This window comes from Candoia aspera, chromosome 10 (assembly GCF_035149785.1).
Source record: "Candoia aspera isolate rCanAsp1 chromosome 10, rCanAsp1.hap2, whole genome shotgun sequence".
Classification (NCBI taxonomy): Eukaryota; Metazoa; Chordata; class Lepidosauria; order Squamata; family Boidae; genus Candoia; species Candoia aspera.
In genome coordinates this window covers 17585652-17604115 of record NC_086162.1, presented here as the reverse complement: position 1 = coordinate 17604115, position 18464 = coordinate 17585652, and the positions used below count along the sequence as shown (strand labels likewise).

Below are 18464 nucleotides of genomic sequence, written 5' to 3'. Positions count from 1 at the left end.
CATACCACTAAGAACTTGCCACAATTTGTTATGGTCCACACAGTCAAAGGCTTTAGAATAGTCAATAAAACAGAAACAGATGTTTTTCTGAAACTCCCTGGCTTTTTCCATTATCCAGCAGATATTGGCAATTTGGTCCCTAGTTCCTCTGCCTTTTCTAAACCCAGCTTGTACATCTGGCAATTCTCACTCCATGAATTGCTGAAGTCTACCTTGCAGGATCTTGAGCATTACGTTACTGGCATGTGAAATGAGTGCCACTGTTCGATAGTTTGAACATTCTTTAGTGTTTCCCTTTTTTGGTATGGGGATATAAGTTGATTTTTTCCAGTCTGATGGCCATTCTTGTGTTTTCCAAATTTGCTGCCATATAGCATGCACTACCTTGACAGCATCATCTTGAAAGATTTTGAACAGTTCAGCTAGGATGCCGTCGTCTCCTGCTGCCTTGTTATTAGCAATGCTTCTTAAGACCCAGTCAACCTCACTCTTCAGGATGTCTGGCTCTAGCTCACTAACCACACTGTCAAAGCTATCCCCGATATTGTTATCCTTCCTATACAGGTCTTCCGTATATTCTTGCCACCTTTTCTTGATCTCTGCTTCTTCTGTTAGGTCCTTGCCATCTTTATTTTTGATCATACCCATTTTTGCCTGGAATTTACCTCCAATGTTTCTAATTTTCTGGAAGAGGTCTCTCGTCCTTCCTATTCTATTGTCGTCTTCCACTTCCGCGCATTGCTTGTTTAAAAATAATTCCTTATCTCTTCTGGCTAACCTCTGGAATTTTGCATTTAATTGGGCATATCTCCCCCTATCACTGTTGCCTTTTGCTTTCCTTCTTTCTTGGGCTACTTCTAGTGTCTCAGCAGACAGCCATTTTGCCTTCTTGGTTTTCTCTTTCTTTGGGATGTATTTTGTTGCCACCTCCTGAACAATGTTGCGAATGTCTGTCCAGAGTTCTTCCGGGGCCCTATCTACTAAGTCCAGTCCCTTAAATCTATTCTTCACCTCCACTGCATATTCCTTAGGAATATTAGTGAGCTCATATCTAGCTGATCTGTGGGTCTTCCCTAATCTCTTTAGTCTGATTCTAAATTGTGCAAGAAGAAGTTCATGATCTGAACTACAGTCAGCTCCAGGTCTTGTTTTTACCGACTGTACAGATGTCCGCCACCTTTGGCTGCAAAGGATGTAGTCAATCTGATTTCGGTGTTGTCCATCTGGGGAAGTCCATGTATAAAGCCATCTCTTATTTAGTTGGGCATAACATATTAAATGAACACAGCCATTGTGTTTTGGTGATCTGGGATTAGGATTTAGCATGTTGTGCAAACTTAGCTCTTGAGTCAGTCACCTTTATTGATACAGCGCATGATCCCATCCTGGACCCTGCAGTCTTCATCAGAAGAACAGTGGTAAGACTTGCAAATGAGTCCCTGTCCAGGGGTGCATTCGCAGATTTGTTGGCATTCATTCAGCAGGACCTGCTCGTTGGGCTGAGAAGACATTGAACAAAACAAAGAAATAATTCAGTAAGTTTAGCCTCCAATGGGTATTTTAAGCTCTCATCAAGGAACTGAAAGCTATTGTGTAGCATGGTTCCTAAGCTCTCTATTCTGTCTGTGATATTGAATATCCTTACCATGCTAGGAGGAGGAAAACTCAAGCATCTGGGCTTAGAGATATGGAGATACTGTGTGTCCCATTCCAAATAAGAAAGCCTCCTATGCTATGACAATAACAAGTTAAGAGCTGGCCTTCTCAGGATTAGCCCTCCAGTGTGGGATGTTCTCCCAGAGACGTTCATCTGGTGCCTCCTCTATTACTCTTTAGGAATCCTTCACAGCTCTTCTAAAATCATCCAAGCTTTTGAACTTCCTGCCACCCTTTTGCTATACAGGTAGTCCTCATTTAGCAACTGCCTCATACAGAGACCATTCACAGTTACTACAGGGATGAAAAATTAACTTTGCAACCAATCCTTGCATTTACGACCTTTGCAGGTCTGTAAAGCAAAGGAAAGCTGAAGTAAGATCATAGGCACAGTTGGAGTTTCACTTAGCAACCACTTTGCTTAACAACCGAGTTGCCAGTCTCAATTGTGGTTGCTAAACAAGGACTACGTATATAGTGATTTAAATAGATTTATCTCTGGGATATTTACTCTCTGTCACTTCCTTTTGCTATTTTCTTTATTCTTCAACTACATTTTTTTTCTGTCTTTTCCCCTTTTCTTTATTTTTTGGGCACATTTCAGTGTTATATTTTGTTTACATTTTGGGTTCTTCTTAGTTCATCCTGATTCATTTGACACAAGGAAGAATAAAATGTTTTGCCCAGGGGTGAATCCTGGGCTTTGTTAGCTGATTGTCAGAGAAGAATGAAGACAGAGCCTCTTGAGCAAGGCTTGACTAGCCGCTGCACTGGGACACGTAAAACTGGGTTGGGCGGAGCAAAGATCTGACTCAAGTGAAGACTGTAGCCTTACCCTATAATAGCTTCCGTTTCCAAAGCATCCACAGCTCTCCACTGAGACGCAGCCAAGCCCTTCAAAGAAGTATCCAAGATCACACTGGCACCCCTCTGCACAGGTTTCAGGACATGTTCTGGGGCTGATGAGCCCAGAGCAGTCATCAGAACAAAGATCGGCACACTCCTCATAGTGGCTGTTGGGAGGGCAGCTCAGAGCTGAAAGAAAGAGATGGTGGGGGGGAGACCCCACCCCCAATGGAAAAGAAGGATTCACATCCGCTGCAGCCTTTGCATTATGTCATCTGTAGGGGCATGTGAAACAGATGCGCTGAGCACCTAGGGCTGCTGTAAGAATCTGACACACCTGTTCCAATAGTAGTCTGATTCATGCATAAGCTGAAATGCAGAATTCAGATTTACTGAAGATGTGTACAGAACAAGGCAAAAAGCCACAGCTAGAGATTCCTGCCTTCACTACCTAAGTAAAAGCAAGCAGACAAACCAGCACCCCCCACCCCACCTTTGCCTTCCTCCCCCTTCCTGCATGCCAAGCACAGATGTCTTCAGTTGGTACAACCTGGGCTCTCATCATTAGCCCAAACAGCATTCTTTCACACTCCTTTTGGATTCCCCCTCCCTCCTGGTGCTTGACATGTGTTGGCTCATCATGGCAGATTCATTAATCCTTTGATCGTGGATTCTGACAGCTGCAAAAAAGCTTCCTGCTTGAAGGGGGCAGATATCTGAACAGAGAAAGTGGGTGTCCCTTTTAATCTGGGTTCAGGAGTCTTTGGTGGCTTAGCCCCAAAGGGGATGATTCTGTGGCTTGTTCAAATCTAGAAAATGGGTTCATTCAATAATCAGCAGAAGCACTTTATGTACACCCTGGAAAGGTGAGAATAGAAATACTAATGGGATTAATCCTATTAGCTATATTTAGTTAAATCGTAATTGCATCTATGCTTCAATTCAAAGAATGGATAATGTATATAATGTATAGAAGAGTTTATGGACATGGTAGAAGAAAGGATGATTTGCAAGAAAAGAAAGGCATGGAGAGGTATAGTGAATGGTTTGGTGCGAACCAGATTTAACTATATTTCCTTTTCTTTTGCTTTTCTCATGCCTTTAATTCCTTTGCCTTATTAGTTCTTACTCCTTTTCTATACTTTGCATAATGTTGTTTATACAAATCTGATGGGTAAGCAATTATGTGTGTTTGCATGCATATGGAAATAAAACTCAATTTATTTTTTTGCCATCCATTTTTGAAAGTGTGACCCATGTCACACTAACTCTAAGAATTACCCTGAGTCTGAAAAAGGCTGATCATCTTTGATTTACAATATTAAGAGGACTCCAGAAATTATGGTGTGTGTGTGTGTGTGTGGACAACTGATTATTTCTTGCAGGAAATAATCCTATCATTTATGCCGACCTTCTCCAGTCTAGCACCTTACTAATGAGTGAACTAGAACTCGTATCAGCTCATCCATTCCGTCTGAGGATGATGGGTGTTTTCATCTGGATCACTCTGAAAAAGACCAGATTATGAATTGTTCCATTATTTCAATCTCTGCAACAAGTTCTCAACTGGATTCTTTTCTTCCCCTTTAACTTCTCTAATTTTGGTGGTAAGAGAAAGCCTAAGTACAGGAGCATGTTGGCTTTTTTTTCTCCATTAAACCATTCAGGGGAAAGCTCTATATTTTAAAAGAAGAGAAATTATGGTCCACAAGATCTGAAATCCAACATTACTCACGGCAGAAAGATGGACTTCTCCATGGCTGGATAAGGACCTTGGTTTCTTGGCAAGCAGACACATAGCTCTGAATGGTTGGGCACAAGGCCTGGCTGTCTCCATTGCTTTGGCACAAATCATAGATGCAGTCATTGAAAAACACACTGGGGTCCACCTTGCTGTGGCAAGCCTGAAAGGGGCCATCCGAGGCAGTGAGGATCCCACAGTAGTTGTATTGTTTGAAAATATTCTTCTTTTCTTCACTACAGTTTGGACAGTTTTTCCCAGAGCATCCACCTGAACAGGGTCCCACTGCCCCAAGGACTGGGACCTTCCAGGAAGCACCGAATGCAGCCACATCAGAAGTTTTCTTCCCACTGGGAAGTATGAACTCGTCATCCTTCAGCCCATTGTAGTTCCCACACAGACCTTGCATCTGCTTCTGATAACTGCTCGGGACAGTAATTCTCACATGATAAACCAGATCATAGCTCACAACAAGGCCAAAGCTGGTTTTTATCAGGACCTTAGTGCCATGTTGATAGGCTCTGAGATGTCCTCCAGAAAGGTCTATGGGGAGGGACCAGAATACCCCATTCACCTGGAAGAGAGGGGTAGCAAGGAATTGGTAAGGTAGTCACAAAGGTGGCCTCAAGGATCTTTGATTTCTAATGGCAGAACATTGATGTTCCCAGTTCATACCATCATTCTTGACATGTGGAAGTCAATACACATTGACATTTTTAACAAACATGCACGTGAAAGGTCAACAAAGCTTAACTGTGCTCCATTCAGGAGCAGACACATTTGGAAAAGCTATTTCAAAATAGATCCTCAAACCCAGCTAGATCAGTTCACAAGACAGTGCAGATTCCATGTATGCCTTATTTAATTAGAAAAATACTGAGCTAGATAACTCTCAACCCACCCACCCCACTTTTCCCCCCCTAATCCAAGTCAGTTACACTTTTGATTTCCTGGGTTGAAAACAAATGGAAGCGATGCAGAAGTACTGTAGTTCCAGTCAAAATGCAGCCAAAGGGCCTCTCCATACATCCCATAACCTACAGATAGAAAAGGCCCTTCATGTTTCATGTTGAAACCACCCTTTCTACTTTGCTCCCTTCAAAACCATTCAGTGTTTTTAGAAGGCTCCACTGAATCAAAAGAAGCTTCTTTAGAGGTTTGAGGGTCCAGGGAACTCATCTGTAGGAACAAGAGTCAAGCATTCCATGTCTACTGCTGTTCCCTGAAAAAGTCTCCCCTATGCAGCAATAGGTTTTTAAAAAGCCTCCATTAGTGGCCTCTTTTTCTCAAGTGCAGCAAACCCTATTCAGAGTTCTTTTATAGCCTAAATGCTGCATAAAGGTCAGGGCTGTTGGGCTATGGAGAAAAGATGCCACATAGTAGAGGACTGCACAGATACAAAGAATGCAAACTGCCTGGGGAAATGTTAGAATGACAAATTAGGACCAGAAGGACCCGTGTTCAAAGCAATCCGACCCAAAAGCTTACTAGATGAGCTTCTGCTTGCCACAGCCACTATCTTTTTGATCAGTGTATTCTATAGCATTGTTGTGGAAATAAATTAGAGAGATAGTAGGAGATCCATGGCTGCAGTTTCCAGCTTTTTCAGATTAAGAGGACAATGCTTTACATAAATAGACTGGACAATGTTAGAGTGAACACTGACCTGGACCTGTCCTTCCTTCTTCTGCAGCAGAGTTAGCTTGAAGCCATAGACTTCCACAGATACTTGCTTAATGACCAAGACTTTTCTAGTCCCCCAGGCCTCATTTTCCACTGTGACAGTAAAGGGAGCCAGATTACTCTTGCTTTCAACAGTAGTCTGAGCCAGGACGTACGAGCAGTTGCCTTGGAAGTCAAAGTGGACTCCATCAAACGAGAAATAATGAAGATCACCAGAACCTGAGCAAGTGGCTGAACTAATTGGGTGGCATTTTTGGAATCCATCCACTGTCTTGCATTCTTCATTGGGCCCACAGGAGAATTCATGGCAGGTAACAGCTCCACCAGCTTGGCACATACACTCCATATTGCAGTTATTGGTTGGGTAGAAGATCTGCCCACTTAGATAATAGTGGTCCTGGTATGAGCAGCCACACTGATGCAGAGGGACACAACGGTCGCCACTGAGCACAAAGCCTTCATTGCAGACACACCCTTCTGTGCAGTAAGTGGAGCAAGGCAGAGCAGAATAGACACTGTCACATGTCTGTTGACAGCTTCTGGAACAGAGCTCGTAGTGGCTGTTTGATGGGCATACAAGTTCTGAAATGGGAGAATAAGGAAAGATATTGACCATCTTTTTTGAGTTTGGTTCAGGTGCTTCCTTTGTTTTTCTCCAACCTAAGTAGCCTTCCAGATGTGTTTTGAATTCTGGGAGAAAGAGAGAGGCCAGGATGGGAAAGTTGATCTACAGTAGTGTTTCCCAACCTTGGCAGCTTCCAGGTGTTAACAGATTGATTGTCCTGACAAGCAAGAACCACGCCGAGACGAGGCATAGGTCTCTAGTGTTTTATTACTGCTACAGTAGACAGAGAATCCTAACAAACTGAAGAAGCGTGAGAAAACCCATACAGATAAACCCCAAAAGTCAAGGCGGGTCTGTTCTGTGTCTCTTTGAATGGCTGCTCAAATTCTCGCTACTACGCATGCGTTTTCCCCCCTGGATAGGGGCCCCCTCCTGCTCACCATCAGTGCTCATGACATTGATGACTTTAACTCCCAGAACTCTCATCAATGACCATTCTGGCTGGGAAATTCTGGGATTTGAAGTCTACACATCTGGAAATGGGCAAGGTTGGGAGACACTGATCTAGAGCATTCATTATAACACCTACATTTGAAATGAGTTGAAGTGTCATGGAGAAAATCTATCTACAAGATTATTAAGAGTCAACAACACCATGATGGCACATAATCAATCAATCAATCAGTGATTTGAAATTTCTCAGGAGACTTTCTCCTGAGAAAATTTTGAGATTTTTATTTAATCTCATGTGCCTCTGTATAGTTGTGCCATATATGTGGGGGCAGCTATATTTCTCCCACCATGTCTGAGAATTGTTTAGGAGCCTGCCAAAAGTGATCCCAAGAAAATGTCTTCTCCCACTGGAGAATTTCGTTGAAGTAGTTTACCAAGCTTTTCCATCCACAGATATGGCGGAGAATTTTTCAAGGCAATTTGTGCATATGAATACAAACTATATTGATGTTACTGATATTATTGCTGTTGTTGCTATTATTATTATTATTACCAGAACTGTTTCTGAAATGCAGAATATTTGCACAAGTCATTTATGATAATCATGCATTTATTTAAATATATTAAAACTACAACTTGGGGTATACCCTTTTTATATATTTCATTTTCCACCTTTCTTCAAAGAATCTATGAATGAAATACCTTTTATCCTCACCACAACCCAATGGCCTAAAAGGGAGTGAACAACTCAAAGTCACTAACTGACTAAACCTGGTTTCTCCAGTCCTACTCCAATAAATTCTAACTACTTTAGACTGACTGACTTGAAATCAGTGACTATAATAAACTGGGAAGCATATGGCATTCACCCCTTAATATATAAGGTTCCCTTCCTTTCGATTTCCAATAGAAAACAGAGTGAAGTCAGGGAATACCTGGGGAAAGTTTCTTTTAAGACTAATTGAGCTGATGGAATTGCTATGCATTGCTACAAACTCTAGTCCCTCTTCAAGGCAATTGCCCAGTTGCTACCAAAGATGCTTCCTAAATAAGGAGCAGAGCAATGTGTTTAGTCTGGCTAGAAGATAGCTTTGTATAGATGTCAAGTCCCTTTGAAACATTCAGTGCAGACTAAATGTACCTTCAGTAGCCCTACCTTTTCCCCAGCTACAGGGAGACCCCATGGAATCTTACTTACTCCAGGCTATATGGATCCTCCAAATATATATGGTCACTCTCACAGCTTGGCAGGCAGATGCATAAGCAGCGATGATGTAGCCCAGTACAGATGTTTGACTGTTGGATGTGCAGTAGTCATACACACAGTCAAGGAAAAACACCTCTGGATTGATTTTGCCATGGCATTCCCTAAATGGGCCATGCTTGTCCACAAGGAGTCCACATTCCGTGCTAATGCCTCTTTGATGTTGGCCCACACTCTGCAAGTCTGGACACACCTTTGGGCTTACTTCTCCACAGCCAGTGAACTCAGCCACCTTCCAGAGTTGGCCAAGGTTGGTGGCTTGCCCACCGCTAATCAATGCCATGTCATCTTGCTTATCTCCATTGAAGTTGCCACAGAGTCCACTCAGAGCACCTCGGTAAGTTGATGGCACAGTGACCGTGAGATGACTCTGACCGTTGAAGGTGACCATGAGGCCAAAATCTGCCTGGATCACAGTGTCACAGCCCTTTTGGTAGATGATAATTTGATCTGGGCCCACCTTGTAGGGCAGGTTGGTCAGCTGGCCATTAATCTGGAAGCAAGAGACATAGGAGAAGGAACAATGAAGAAACAAACCACCTGCCAGAAGTTTGGCTCTAAGTCAATCAGAGCTGTTGAAATGGACAGGTTTCTTCTTAGGGTGCTTAAAAAATAAGTGTTTAATTTTGTTTTCAAAAGTTGACTTAAACGAAAACCCTTTAAGATTTCTGAGCAGTCTAATCCCATGCATGTCTACTCAGAATTAAGAAAGGACAAATTAGTTAGCATTTTATTTACCCCCAATAGAGTTATTTTAGGAGAAAACAAACTGTAATGTTCTTTTTATCTCATTTATGAAGACACATTGGTAGGTTTTTCAGATAGGTAGATAGATAAGTAGGAAAATATACAGATAGGTAGGTGACTAGGTAGGCAAACTGATAGAGAGGTAAAATTAGAGCCAGACAGAGAAAGAGATACATGTAATTAAATACTCATCTAATCCTAGTGAAATTCAGTATGTTTAAATTAAATTTAGGTATAAGTATTAACAGTATAAATTGTATATAAATATACTATTTATTTTATGAAAAGTCTTTCAGTATAAATATTTAAATATGAGTTTCCAGATTTACCATATTGCATTCTAAGCCTGGTAATGGAAACACTCTCAGAAGCACATGAGATTCAACTCACCATAATTCGGCCCCGATAAGCCCAGCTGACAATTATCTGCAGGCTGTAGAGTTCGACCTTGACCACCCTTTTAGGGGTTCTGGGCCAGCCCCCATGATGTGAGTTCTGAACCAAAATCTGGAAATCAACCACATCTTGGCTCTTCTTACTCAGCCCAGCAAACGTGTACAGACAGGTGCCCTGGAAGTTAAAACTGCGCCCATCGAAGCTGTGATAATGGGAGTGGCCAATGGCAGAACACATCCCATAACTCACTGGATAGCAGTTCTGGATGCCATTCTTCACCTGACATTGCTCTTCCTGCCTGCACCGGGTGGCCTGGCATTTCACACTCTTGGTCTGCAGATCGCAGGTGCAGCGCTTCGTGCATGTGCTGTCTCCCCAGAACTGCTCATTGGGAGCCAAGAGACGGCCCTCAAAGAGGCAGCCACAGGCAGCTCGTGGGATGCATTTCCCGCCATCCATCACAAAGCCATCCTTACACTGGCAAGACTCCACACATTGCGAAGAAGAACAGTTGGATGGAAGAGGCTGATTACTGCACGTGGCAGGACAGGGTGGCCCACAGACTTTATAGAGGCTGTTCTCAGGGCAGGATAAAGCTATGAATGAGAAAAGGAAGATTTGTAAAAGTCCATTTTTTCCATATCTTACTCCTTTGGCAGGTTTCAATTTCTGGAGTACCCACACAAAAAAGAGCCTCTGTTTAGCCCAATTCTCTAGGGCAGAAGTCCCTAACTTTTCTGAGCTATAGGCACACTTAGAATTTTGACAGTGTGCATCGTGCGCTTTCACAAACAAACTGTCCTGGGAGGGAGTTTGTCCATTCACCAGATCAAATCCTCTTAGCTGGGTAATAATTTCCATGACTCTGTTCCCCATTAATATTACTTCAGAATCAAAGAGTGAGTAAAAAAAAAGTGTGGAGTATGCTAAAGAATTTGCATGCTATGCTAGATAACTGCTGATTCCTCAGTGTGACATTGATGGATGTGGACTGAGTTCAAAAGATTAAAAATTAGGTAAAAGGGCAATCTCTCTCTTTTCTTTTTCCCTAGACCTCAAAGGTACCGAAGTCATTTACCATGAATGTCCCATTCTTTCTCATTTCTGATACCTACTGATAAATTTGCCTCCAGTGAATTTGTGTAGCCTTTTCAAAAAGATATTGAAACAAATGGGCTATTGTGGGATAAATTAATTGAAGTTGAACTGGAGTTAGTCATTCCACAAGAGGGGAAAAGGCTGGGCTTTCTAAGTAACTGCTGCAATTTGTTATTATTGTACTTATCCCATTCTATGACAAAGTTTCAAGTCAGTTTTTCTCAACCAGGGCTCCTTTCAGGTATTCTAGACTACAGTTCCCATCAGTCCCTGTCTAACACATCTAGAGGAAAGCTACCATAAGCAAGCAATTACTACTCACGACATCCGGTGAGGCTCCTCCAGTCAAATACAGCTCCACCTTCTTGCTGGCAGGCATCGACATAGCTCTTCAGTGCTTGGCACAAAGCATCTCTATGGCCTTCATAGATGAAGAGGTCATAGGCACAATTCTCCACAAAGACCTCAGGATCAACCAAAGAATGGCAATTGCTGAATGGTCCCCCCTTTTTTTTGCTGATCCAGCCACAAAATGTTTCGCCTCTGTATTTAATGAGCTTTTCCCTGGGGATATTCTTACATTTTCCATGACAGTCACTCCAGCACAATGGGTCTCCATCCTCCACTTTCCAACTCTGCCCAAATTCCACAGGACCTGGGGCCAAGGATCCACTGGGGGTCCTGAAGTCATCAGCAGGTTTTCCATTATAGTTACCACACAGGCCACAAACATTCTCGAAGAAACTGCTGGAGATCTTCACTACAAAGCGGCTGTTCCAGTCGTAGGACACCCTCAGTGAAAAGTCTGTCTCAATATTGACAGAGGTCCCACTTTGGAAGAGCCATAATTTTTCCTTGATTAGAGAGACAGGCAGTCGGAAGCGCTGGTTATTCACCTGGTGCAATAAATGTGTTAAAGATGCATCACAATATACTTCAGGTGTAGATACAACTCCAAGGATCAACCCCTGTTGAAAGGCAGAACCATCCACCCTTAAAAAGCCACTCACCTATGCAATCTGAGCTGCAGTGTGGAACTAAGCAAATTTGCTCAGAAATAGAAGAATGTTTAATCCCCATAGGACTCTACCATCTCAAAATGCAGATGGGAAGAAGTGCAATTTTGACCTCTAAGCTTTTTTTTTTTAAGGCTTCAGTTCTTACCCACAGAAAACTAGCACCTCGGGAGTAAATATTCTAATCTAATCTTCATTTAGATCAGTTAGTTTTCTACAAGCACAAACTTGGAAAAAGCAATGCTTTCAGTCATGCCATTTCATCCCTCCCCAGCAGAATTTCATACGGAAGGAAAATTGTAGCAAAAAATATAGCTCTCTAATGCCATTTCATATTATTTGTCATTCTGTGACCAACCATAGTTTCAACCACAGATCCTTCTCATTCATCTAACTAGAAATTCTAAGAATTGTACCTGGGATCTTTGGCAAGCAAACTTATGCTCAATACTCAAAGATTTGATCCCTACCACTATCATAGTACTAAAGACAATCACATAACATATTGCAAATTGAATGATCACATTACATTTGGTGAAAATATTGACTAAGAGTCAATACTGTTTGAAATATTGTGTATTTACATGCTCAGTCAGTTCTGATGTTTGGGACAGAATGTGATCATGTTCCTACATTATGTATGACAATGTGTCATCATCAACTTTAGCTTAGGACAGTGTTTCTCAACCTTGGCAAGTTTAAGATGGGTAGACTTCAACTCCCAGAATTCCCTAGCTAGCATGGCTAGCTGGGGAATTCTGGGAGTTGAAATTCACCCATCTTAAACTTGCCAAGGTTGAGAAACACTGGACTAGAGAGATGCCTTTACTCAGCATGGAAAATCAGTCAAAGGAATGGGAGACTTCACCCATTGAATATCTGCCTACCAACCTGCTGTTTAAGGCTGGTTTTGGTGGGGGAAAGAGAAGATAGCAAATGGGTGCCTCTAGAGCCAATAACTCCATCTTATTTTGTGCATCTGGCTTTTTCTATAGGGAAGCTCAAAAAGAGGGGAAGATTTGGGGTGGGGGGGATGCACCATGTGCATTACACTCAAGGTTAAACAACATGGTGAGAGTCAGTTATGTCTAGTACAGTGTTTCTCAACCTTGGCAATTTTAAGATGTGTGGCTGGGGGATTCTGGCTGGGGGATTCTGGGAGTTGAAGTCCACCCATCTTGAAGCTGCCAAGGTTGAGAAACACTGGCTTAGGATCTAAAATATTTGCTGAAGACAAACAAAAATCTTGGTGGAGGTGCCAAAATCAGAGAAAGGAGTGCGTCTTGACAAATGCTCAATATTTCCTTGAAAAATTTAGACTTGGCTTTGGTGCAACTTCAAGTCTCCTGGAAATATGTTAAATATTTATTTATTATTCACATTTCTATCACCGCCCATCTCCCCCTAAAAGGCAAATATTCAAAGGCAAAGGTAGTGGAAATAAAAATAGCATCTGCTTCTCCAAAAGTGATGAATTTTCTTTGATTCAAAATCCACATTGGCTCCCTGGATGCCTCTTGAAAACCAAGAGGTAAATTTAAACAACTAAACTTGTAGGAGCAGAGAGGGGATGTGCTATTTAATCGCTGGCAGCATATAACCCAAATTACAGTTTACTAACATACAGTATATAACAGCCAGTTAGCAGCTTGATACGTTTCCCATTCTTGTTGCCTGACATTAATTCCCCCTCCCCAACCTGGATATCTGCCATTTGTGCGTACTTCAGTTTTCAGGACTTAGTTAACCAGAACATTGCTGAGCATCTTGAGAGATGGTCTACACATCTGGAACATGTGCGAGTTAGGAAAGGGTGCCTTAGGTTATCAAAAGAAGGAGCTGTCCCCAGTGGAATGCTGGGTATGATACGTATGCCTTGATAACATAGAAGGTCTTACAGCATGATCTGGGCACTTGCATGTATAATTAAGAGCAATAAATGTAGTTATTCTTACCCTGACAAACCCATACTCCTTTCTGGCTACCACTATGTCATATCGGTAGACCTGGATCATCACCAGTCCAACGTAGGACACGCTCTTCTTGCCCCGATTCTCATTTTTGATGGTGATGTGGAAGGCTGGGAGAGTTGTGTCTGGTCCACAGGTCTTGGCTATGGTATAGGTGCAGGTACCCATGAAGTTATATTTCCTCATGTCAAACGTCCGGTAATGTGGGTCACCCAGAGCCCAGCAAGTGGCAGTAGATTGAGGCACACAGACCGTCTGGCCATTTTGTATTTGGCAAGTCTCTTTCTTCCGGCATTGTGTGGAACTGCAGGAAGCCTTGGAAACAGGTTGAACTTCTGGACAACAAAAGGCAGCATGTTATTTAATTATCCATTGTATCTTGCCTTTCCTTTAGGACCTCCAACATCTTAGCTGCTACAACCTGGGTTGTATGGTAAGGAGTGAAAAGTGAGGAAGAGAAGGATACAACAGAAGAGAAAAGGAGGTGGAGAAGCAGAGAAAAAGAAGAAAATGAGAGGGAATCTCTCATTCAATAGGATTACAGGAGTTGAAATCCAACAGACCTAGGGAGCATCAACCTGAGGAAAGTTTACTAAGAATGACTGCATCACTTTTCTTTCTTAATTTGAATAGTTATAACCAGCCTGTAAGAACGTCATCATCACGTTTATTACAGCCCTAAGGCCAGATACAATAAAACTATACAATAGCAAGAATCTTACATTAATACATACATACATACACATAAAAGCAATTAATATACTACAATCCAAAATTAATTAAGAATGAAAATACTAAAATGAATTGAAATAAAATACTATGTTAAGTAATTCAAAATCTAAGTGATGGTGCGGTGTATTGTGCAGATGGTAGCACAAAACTGGACAACCTGGGAGAATATTTTTGGGTCCTTGTCCAAAAGAAGTAATATTAGATAGAAGTCACTCTCCCTGCCTGGAAATTTCTTCAATAATGGATATATATAAGGATCCATCTAGTCCTTATATAGGGAACAGTATAACAATATATGGCTTAGGGTTTCTATTGAGCCATCACCACATGGACATAACCGAACGTGTATAGGAGTACCCTTAAAACATCCAAAAAAGACTGCTGAGGTTAATGCATCCAGCCTGGCTAAGGTGAAAGCTTTACAAAATTTCAAAATTGTGATAGATGATAGATAAGAAGCTGGAACGAACCCTTCCGGAAGAAAATGACAGATATTGGGGTGTAGCACCTTACTTAAATTGGTTTGGAGATTCGTTGTTTCAGGGTAGTTCTAGCATTATCAAATCCTAATGAGCACAGACTTTCCATAGAGAAGCCCAACAATTTAATTTTGTCTAAGGCTTTTTTTAGCCTATAAGAACAGATCTTTGAGTAAGATAAAATAAATAAAAGCAATAAAACATAAGAGACCCCCCTTCTGACAACCTACATAAAATGAGAATATTAAACCCCCAAATCATAAGTGAATAGTCATTTGAGTTTGACCTAAAGCCAGTGTTGCTACCAGCCTAGCCTCTGTGGGAGATCATTCCACAATTGGATGCCCACAGCTAAAAAAGGCCATCACACTTTGCTTTGTAAGTGTTATCCAGCCGCCTTCTCTCCTATCTTAATGATCCCAGTACTCACCATTTTGGCAGACTCCTACTGCTCCATAGCCATGCCTATCAGCAATGCCAACAGTTAGCAAGCTAAAGGGGTGGTATGGATGGGCTATGGAATGGGGATATCCATCCTTCCCAAGGCTATATTCGCTCCATGAATATTCTGTTCCTGTAATCTGTTTCCAAGAGACACTTCCCAACGAATGCCCATCCATGGTGATCTCACCAGCAGCAGCAGTCTTAGCAACGATGAGTGCATAATTCTCAAAGCCCATCTGGCTCTGAAAAGAGTAGGATGTGCAATAGCTGAGAATATCAGGGATGGTCAAAAAGAAGGGGTCATATGTGTGACCAGAATGGGTACCACCAGTGCAGAAAAAGAAGACCTGGATGCCAACATTGGCTGTGATGTAGATCGGGCTTCTTTGTGTGACTTTCAGCTGAAGTATCTGTCCAGACTTGAGGTCAAAATTTTTATGGATCCTACCAGAGACATAGGTGATTGTGGTCATCTGGGAGGTTATTATATATGCAATATCGTATTGAGTTTGGAAGGAAAAGGGAAGGATAAAGAAGGATCGGCCCCAGCTTGGCACTGGTAGCAGTTGTTCTACCACATGATTACAGTTGGTGTTTGTTTGGGCACAGCTGTGCCCACTTAGCACTGCTACTGGGTGTGTGGCTCTGACAAGTGTGCCAGAGAGATCTTGGTGGCTCTGAAGCTGGATGGCTTCATAGGGTAGAAGGATAACATGCAGCTTGCTGCCTGCAGGATAAATGCGTTCTTGGAATCTCACGCTTCCTTTGAGATGGATCTCTACCTTAGTGCGACTATGGCATGCAATGACAGAGAACTCCTTGTACGTTTTGGACATTTTCCCCAAGGGTGTGAGAACATAGTACTCCACTCCTAGACTCTGGATAGGATAGACAACTGTGGTGTCAGCTGAATTTTTCTTTGAGCTCAAGGCTAACACAGAGATATATTGATTGGCTGTCACCAAGACAGTGTGGCAGAATTTAATGGTGCCAACCATTTCTGCAAAAGCAGGGATCTTCACTAACATGGTCTGTCTTGGAGAAAGAGAGAACTGAAGCTGGAATTTGGATTTATAGACTAAGACATTAACAGTAGTGGTGGGTAAGTTGCCAGAGATGAAAAGCTGAAATTCAGCCTCAGAATAGTCTAACTGGTAATTCTGCATGAAGGCTGTGATGAATTCCTGGCCAGTTGGTGCTACAGCATGGAGGCCTACAAGGAAGGGAAAACATAGGAAATGAGAGCTAGGAAGCAAAACTAAGCAATATATGTGCATGCTTGAGTAAATTCCTTTCAGTGAATGAGTTCACACAACACGCTTAACCATATCAGGTAAAAACCTAGTTCCTCCTTTTACACAGTTGCTAAGCTTGCTTTACGTAACCTTTGTTACTTTAGGGAGAGGGAGACTTTGTCTGTTGTGTGAACCCATCCCATTTAGTTTGCTGATGGTTTGATATGTTATACAAATGAGTTAATTCAATAATCCAGTTAAGTGTAGTCTCTGAATACAGAGTTTGTAAAACCCTAGAAGATGATGAAACAGCCGACTGTATAGTTCCCAACACCTTGGCTGTAAATTAGTCCCACTACCCCCGAAGCTGCTACTAAATTATAATATTGTTATGACAGAAAGGGGACATTATTAAATACATGGGGAACAATTATAGTAACTCCCCCTCTTGTGGGGAGAGATGAGCAGTGGCAAAAATTTGAATAAATAAATAAACTGCATTTAATTCAGTTTTAATCAAGTGAGTTTTTGTCCTGTTTCCATCCATTTCATCAGCCTAGACATGTGAACCTTTTGAAGTACAACCCGGAATATAATTTAAAATCTTCAGTCCAAAACAGATTTGACATTCCTGGCTTAAGACTAGTGTTTCCAAGCTGTTAGGTGACCAGTGTTTCAGAACTAGGTAAATAGCCCTCAAATTGCTATTTTAACTAGTTCTTACCATATGTAACACTGGTTTCTAATAATAATAATTAAATTGATATGTCACCAACTCCCAGTGACTCTGGGCACTTTACACATTTTCTAAATGTTGTCATATCTCAGCTTTTAGTCTTTTTTTTTTTTACAACTGACATGTTCAGGTGAGCAGCTGGAGATTTTGTGGGCAAAAAGACACATATCCATTTCATAAATCTCACTAAACTAATTTGGTGGAAAGAGTAATCATTTCTGTTAGACAGCGATATTTTCACATGCCTGAAAGAACATCACAGAGAAGCCGTCTAAGGCGTGTTCTCTATCAGCTCAGGAAATTGGATACAGAATAATATGTTTCAGCTACTGAAAGACAGATTCCTGTTGAATGTCTAAAGTAAAATTCCTTAGCGTGGTTTAACAGAGGAATTAATTACTAAGAGGATTTGATGAGCTTCTCTCCATGAGATTCATTCATGCAGAGGCTGAACAGCCATCTGCTTGGGATGCTTTAATATCGATTCCTGCACAAGGAGGGCTCGACTCAGTGACCTAAGTCTTTACTTCTACAAATCAACAGGCATTCTTGACATATTTAGGGGGGCTCCCTAAGTCCATAATTAGAACAATTTAAACTGATTACCTCCTTAATATTTTAGCAAATACATTGAAGAGATGGTTCACAAGTGAATGTTTTAAATGAATAATTCTTTATCTGTAGATTAAAGGATTTCACAGGATTTCTGGGTTTCTGAGAGTTCATATATCTTCAAAGCACATCAACCAAGATAGTATGTCTTGACAGACTTATGCACTTACTGCAACTCAAATCCCAGAGCTATTTTCTTCCCTGACTCTGTGATGTGAATCTGCTCTCTAGTTTTACCTAAATTCAATTTGCAATTTATTCATCTGAGTCCGTGAACCCAGTCTACTTATAGGCCTTTGTTTGAAGATAATTTCCTACTCACCTGTGAGCAAGGCCAGCCCCATAGCTAATGGCAGTAGCCTGCATGTCCCCATGGCTGTGAAAAAGAGAAGGAAAACAGTAATTAAGGACTAGGAGTTGGAAGAGGGTAAAAATTCAATATCAAGGATCACTAGACTTAAATTAAATCAAATCCAAAACATTTCAAATAGAATATTACCATGGTCCTAGCAAAAATCTGACCCTGCCCATTTGCCTGCTGCAGAAATTTTTGGAGGAAAAAAATGGTCTTAGTCATGAGCATCTGTGGTAGTGGGGGGCAAAAATGTCTATGTGCATAATTTAAAAGGGCAGAGCTTTGATCACACTGTCATGGACGCCATCTTGAATAGAAGAATAGAATTTTTATTTTATTATGGTCACAGACCAGAGTTACAGATTGAAGCCCATCGAAGAATAAAAATAAAGTAAAAACAAAACAAAACAGGATTAAAATATTACAGTTGGTGGTG

At 41.5% G+C, this 18464-nt stretch overlaps 1 protein-coding gene across 1 annotated transcript in view; it reads right to left on the bottom strand.

Annotated features, from left to right (window-relative positions):
- FCGBP (Fc gamma binding protein) overlaps nt 1-18017 on the bottom strand; it is a 36171-nt gene extending 18154 nt beyond the window's left edge. Inside the window, exons 1-10 of the mRNA XM_063312299.1 lie at nt 17996-18017; nt 15278-16303; nt 13421-13770; nt 10772-11345; nt 9346-9947; nt 8143-8701; nt 5910-6508; nt 4238-4817; nt 2492-2691; nt 1358-1499 (exon numbers count right to left, since the gene is read on the bottom strand). Of these exons, the coding sequence (XP_063168369.1) occupies nt 1358-1499; nt 2492-2691; nt 4238-4817; nt 5910-6508; nt 8143-8701; nt 9346-9947; nt 10772-11345; nt 13421-13770; nt 15278-16303; nt 17996-18017 (4654 nt within the window). The remainder of the gene's footprint in view (nt 1-1357; nt 1500-2491; nt 2692-4237; nt 4818-5909; nt 6509-8142; nt 8702-9345; nt 9948-10771; nt 11346-13420; nt 13771-15277; nt 16304-17995) is intronic.
- Between the last annotated feature and the right edge of the window lie 447 nt (nt 18018-18464).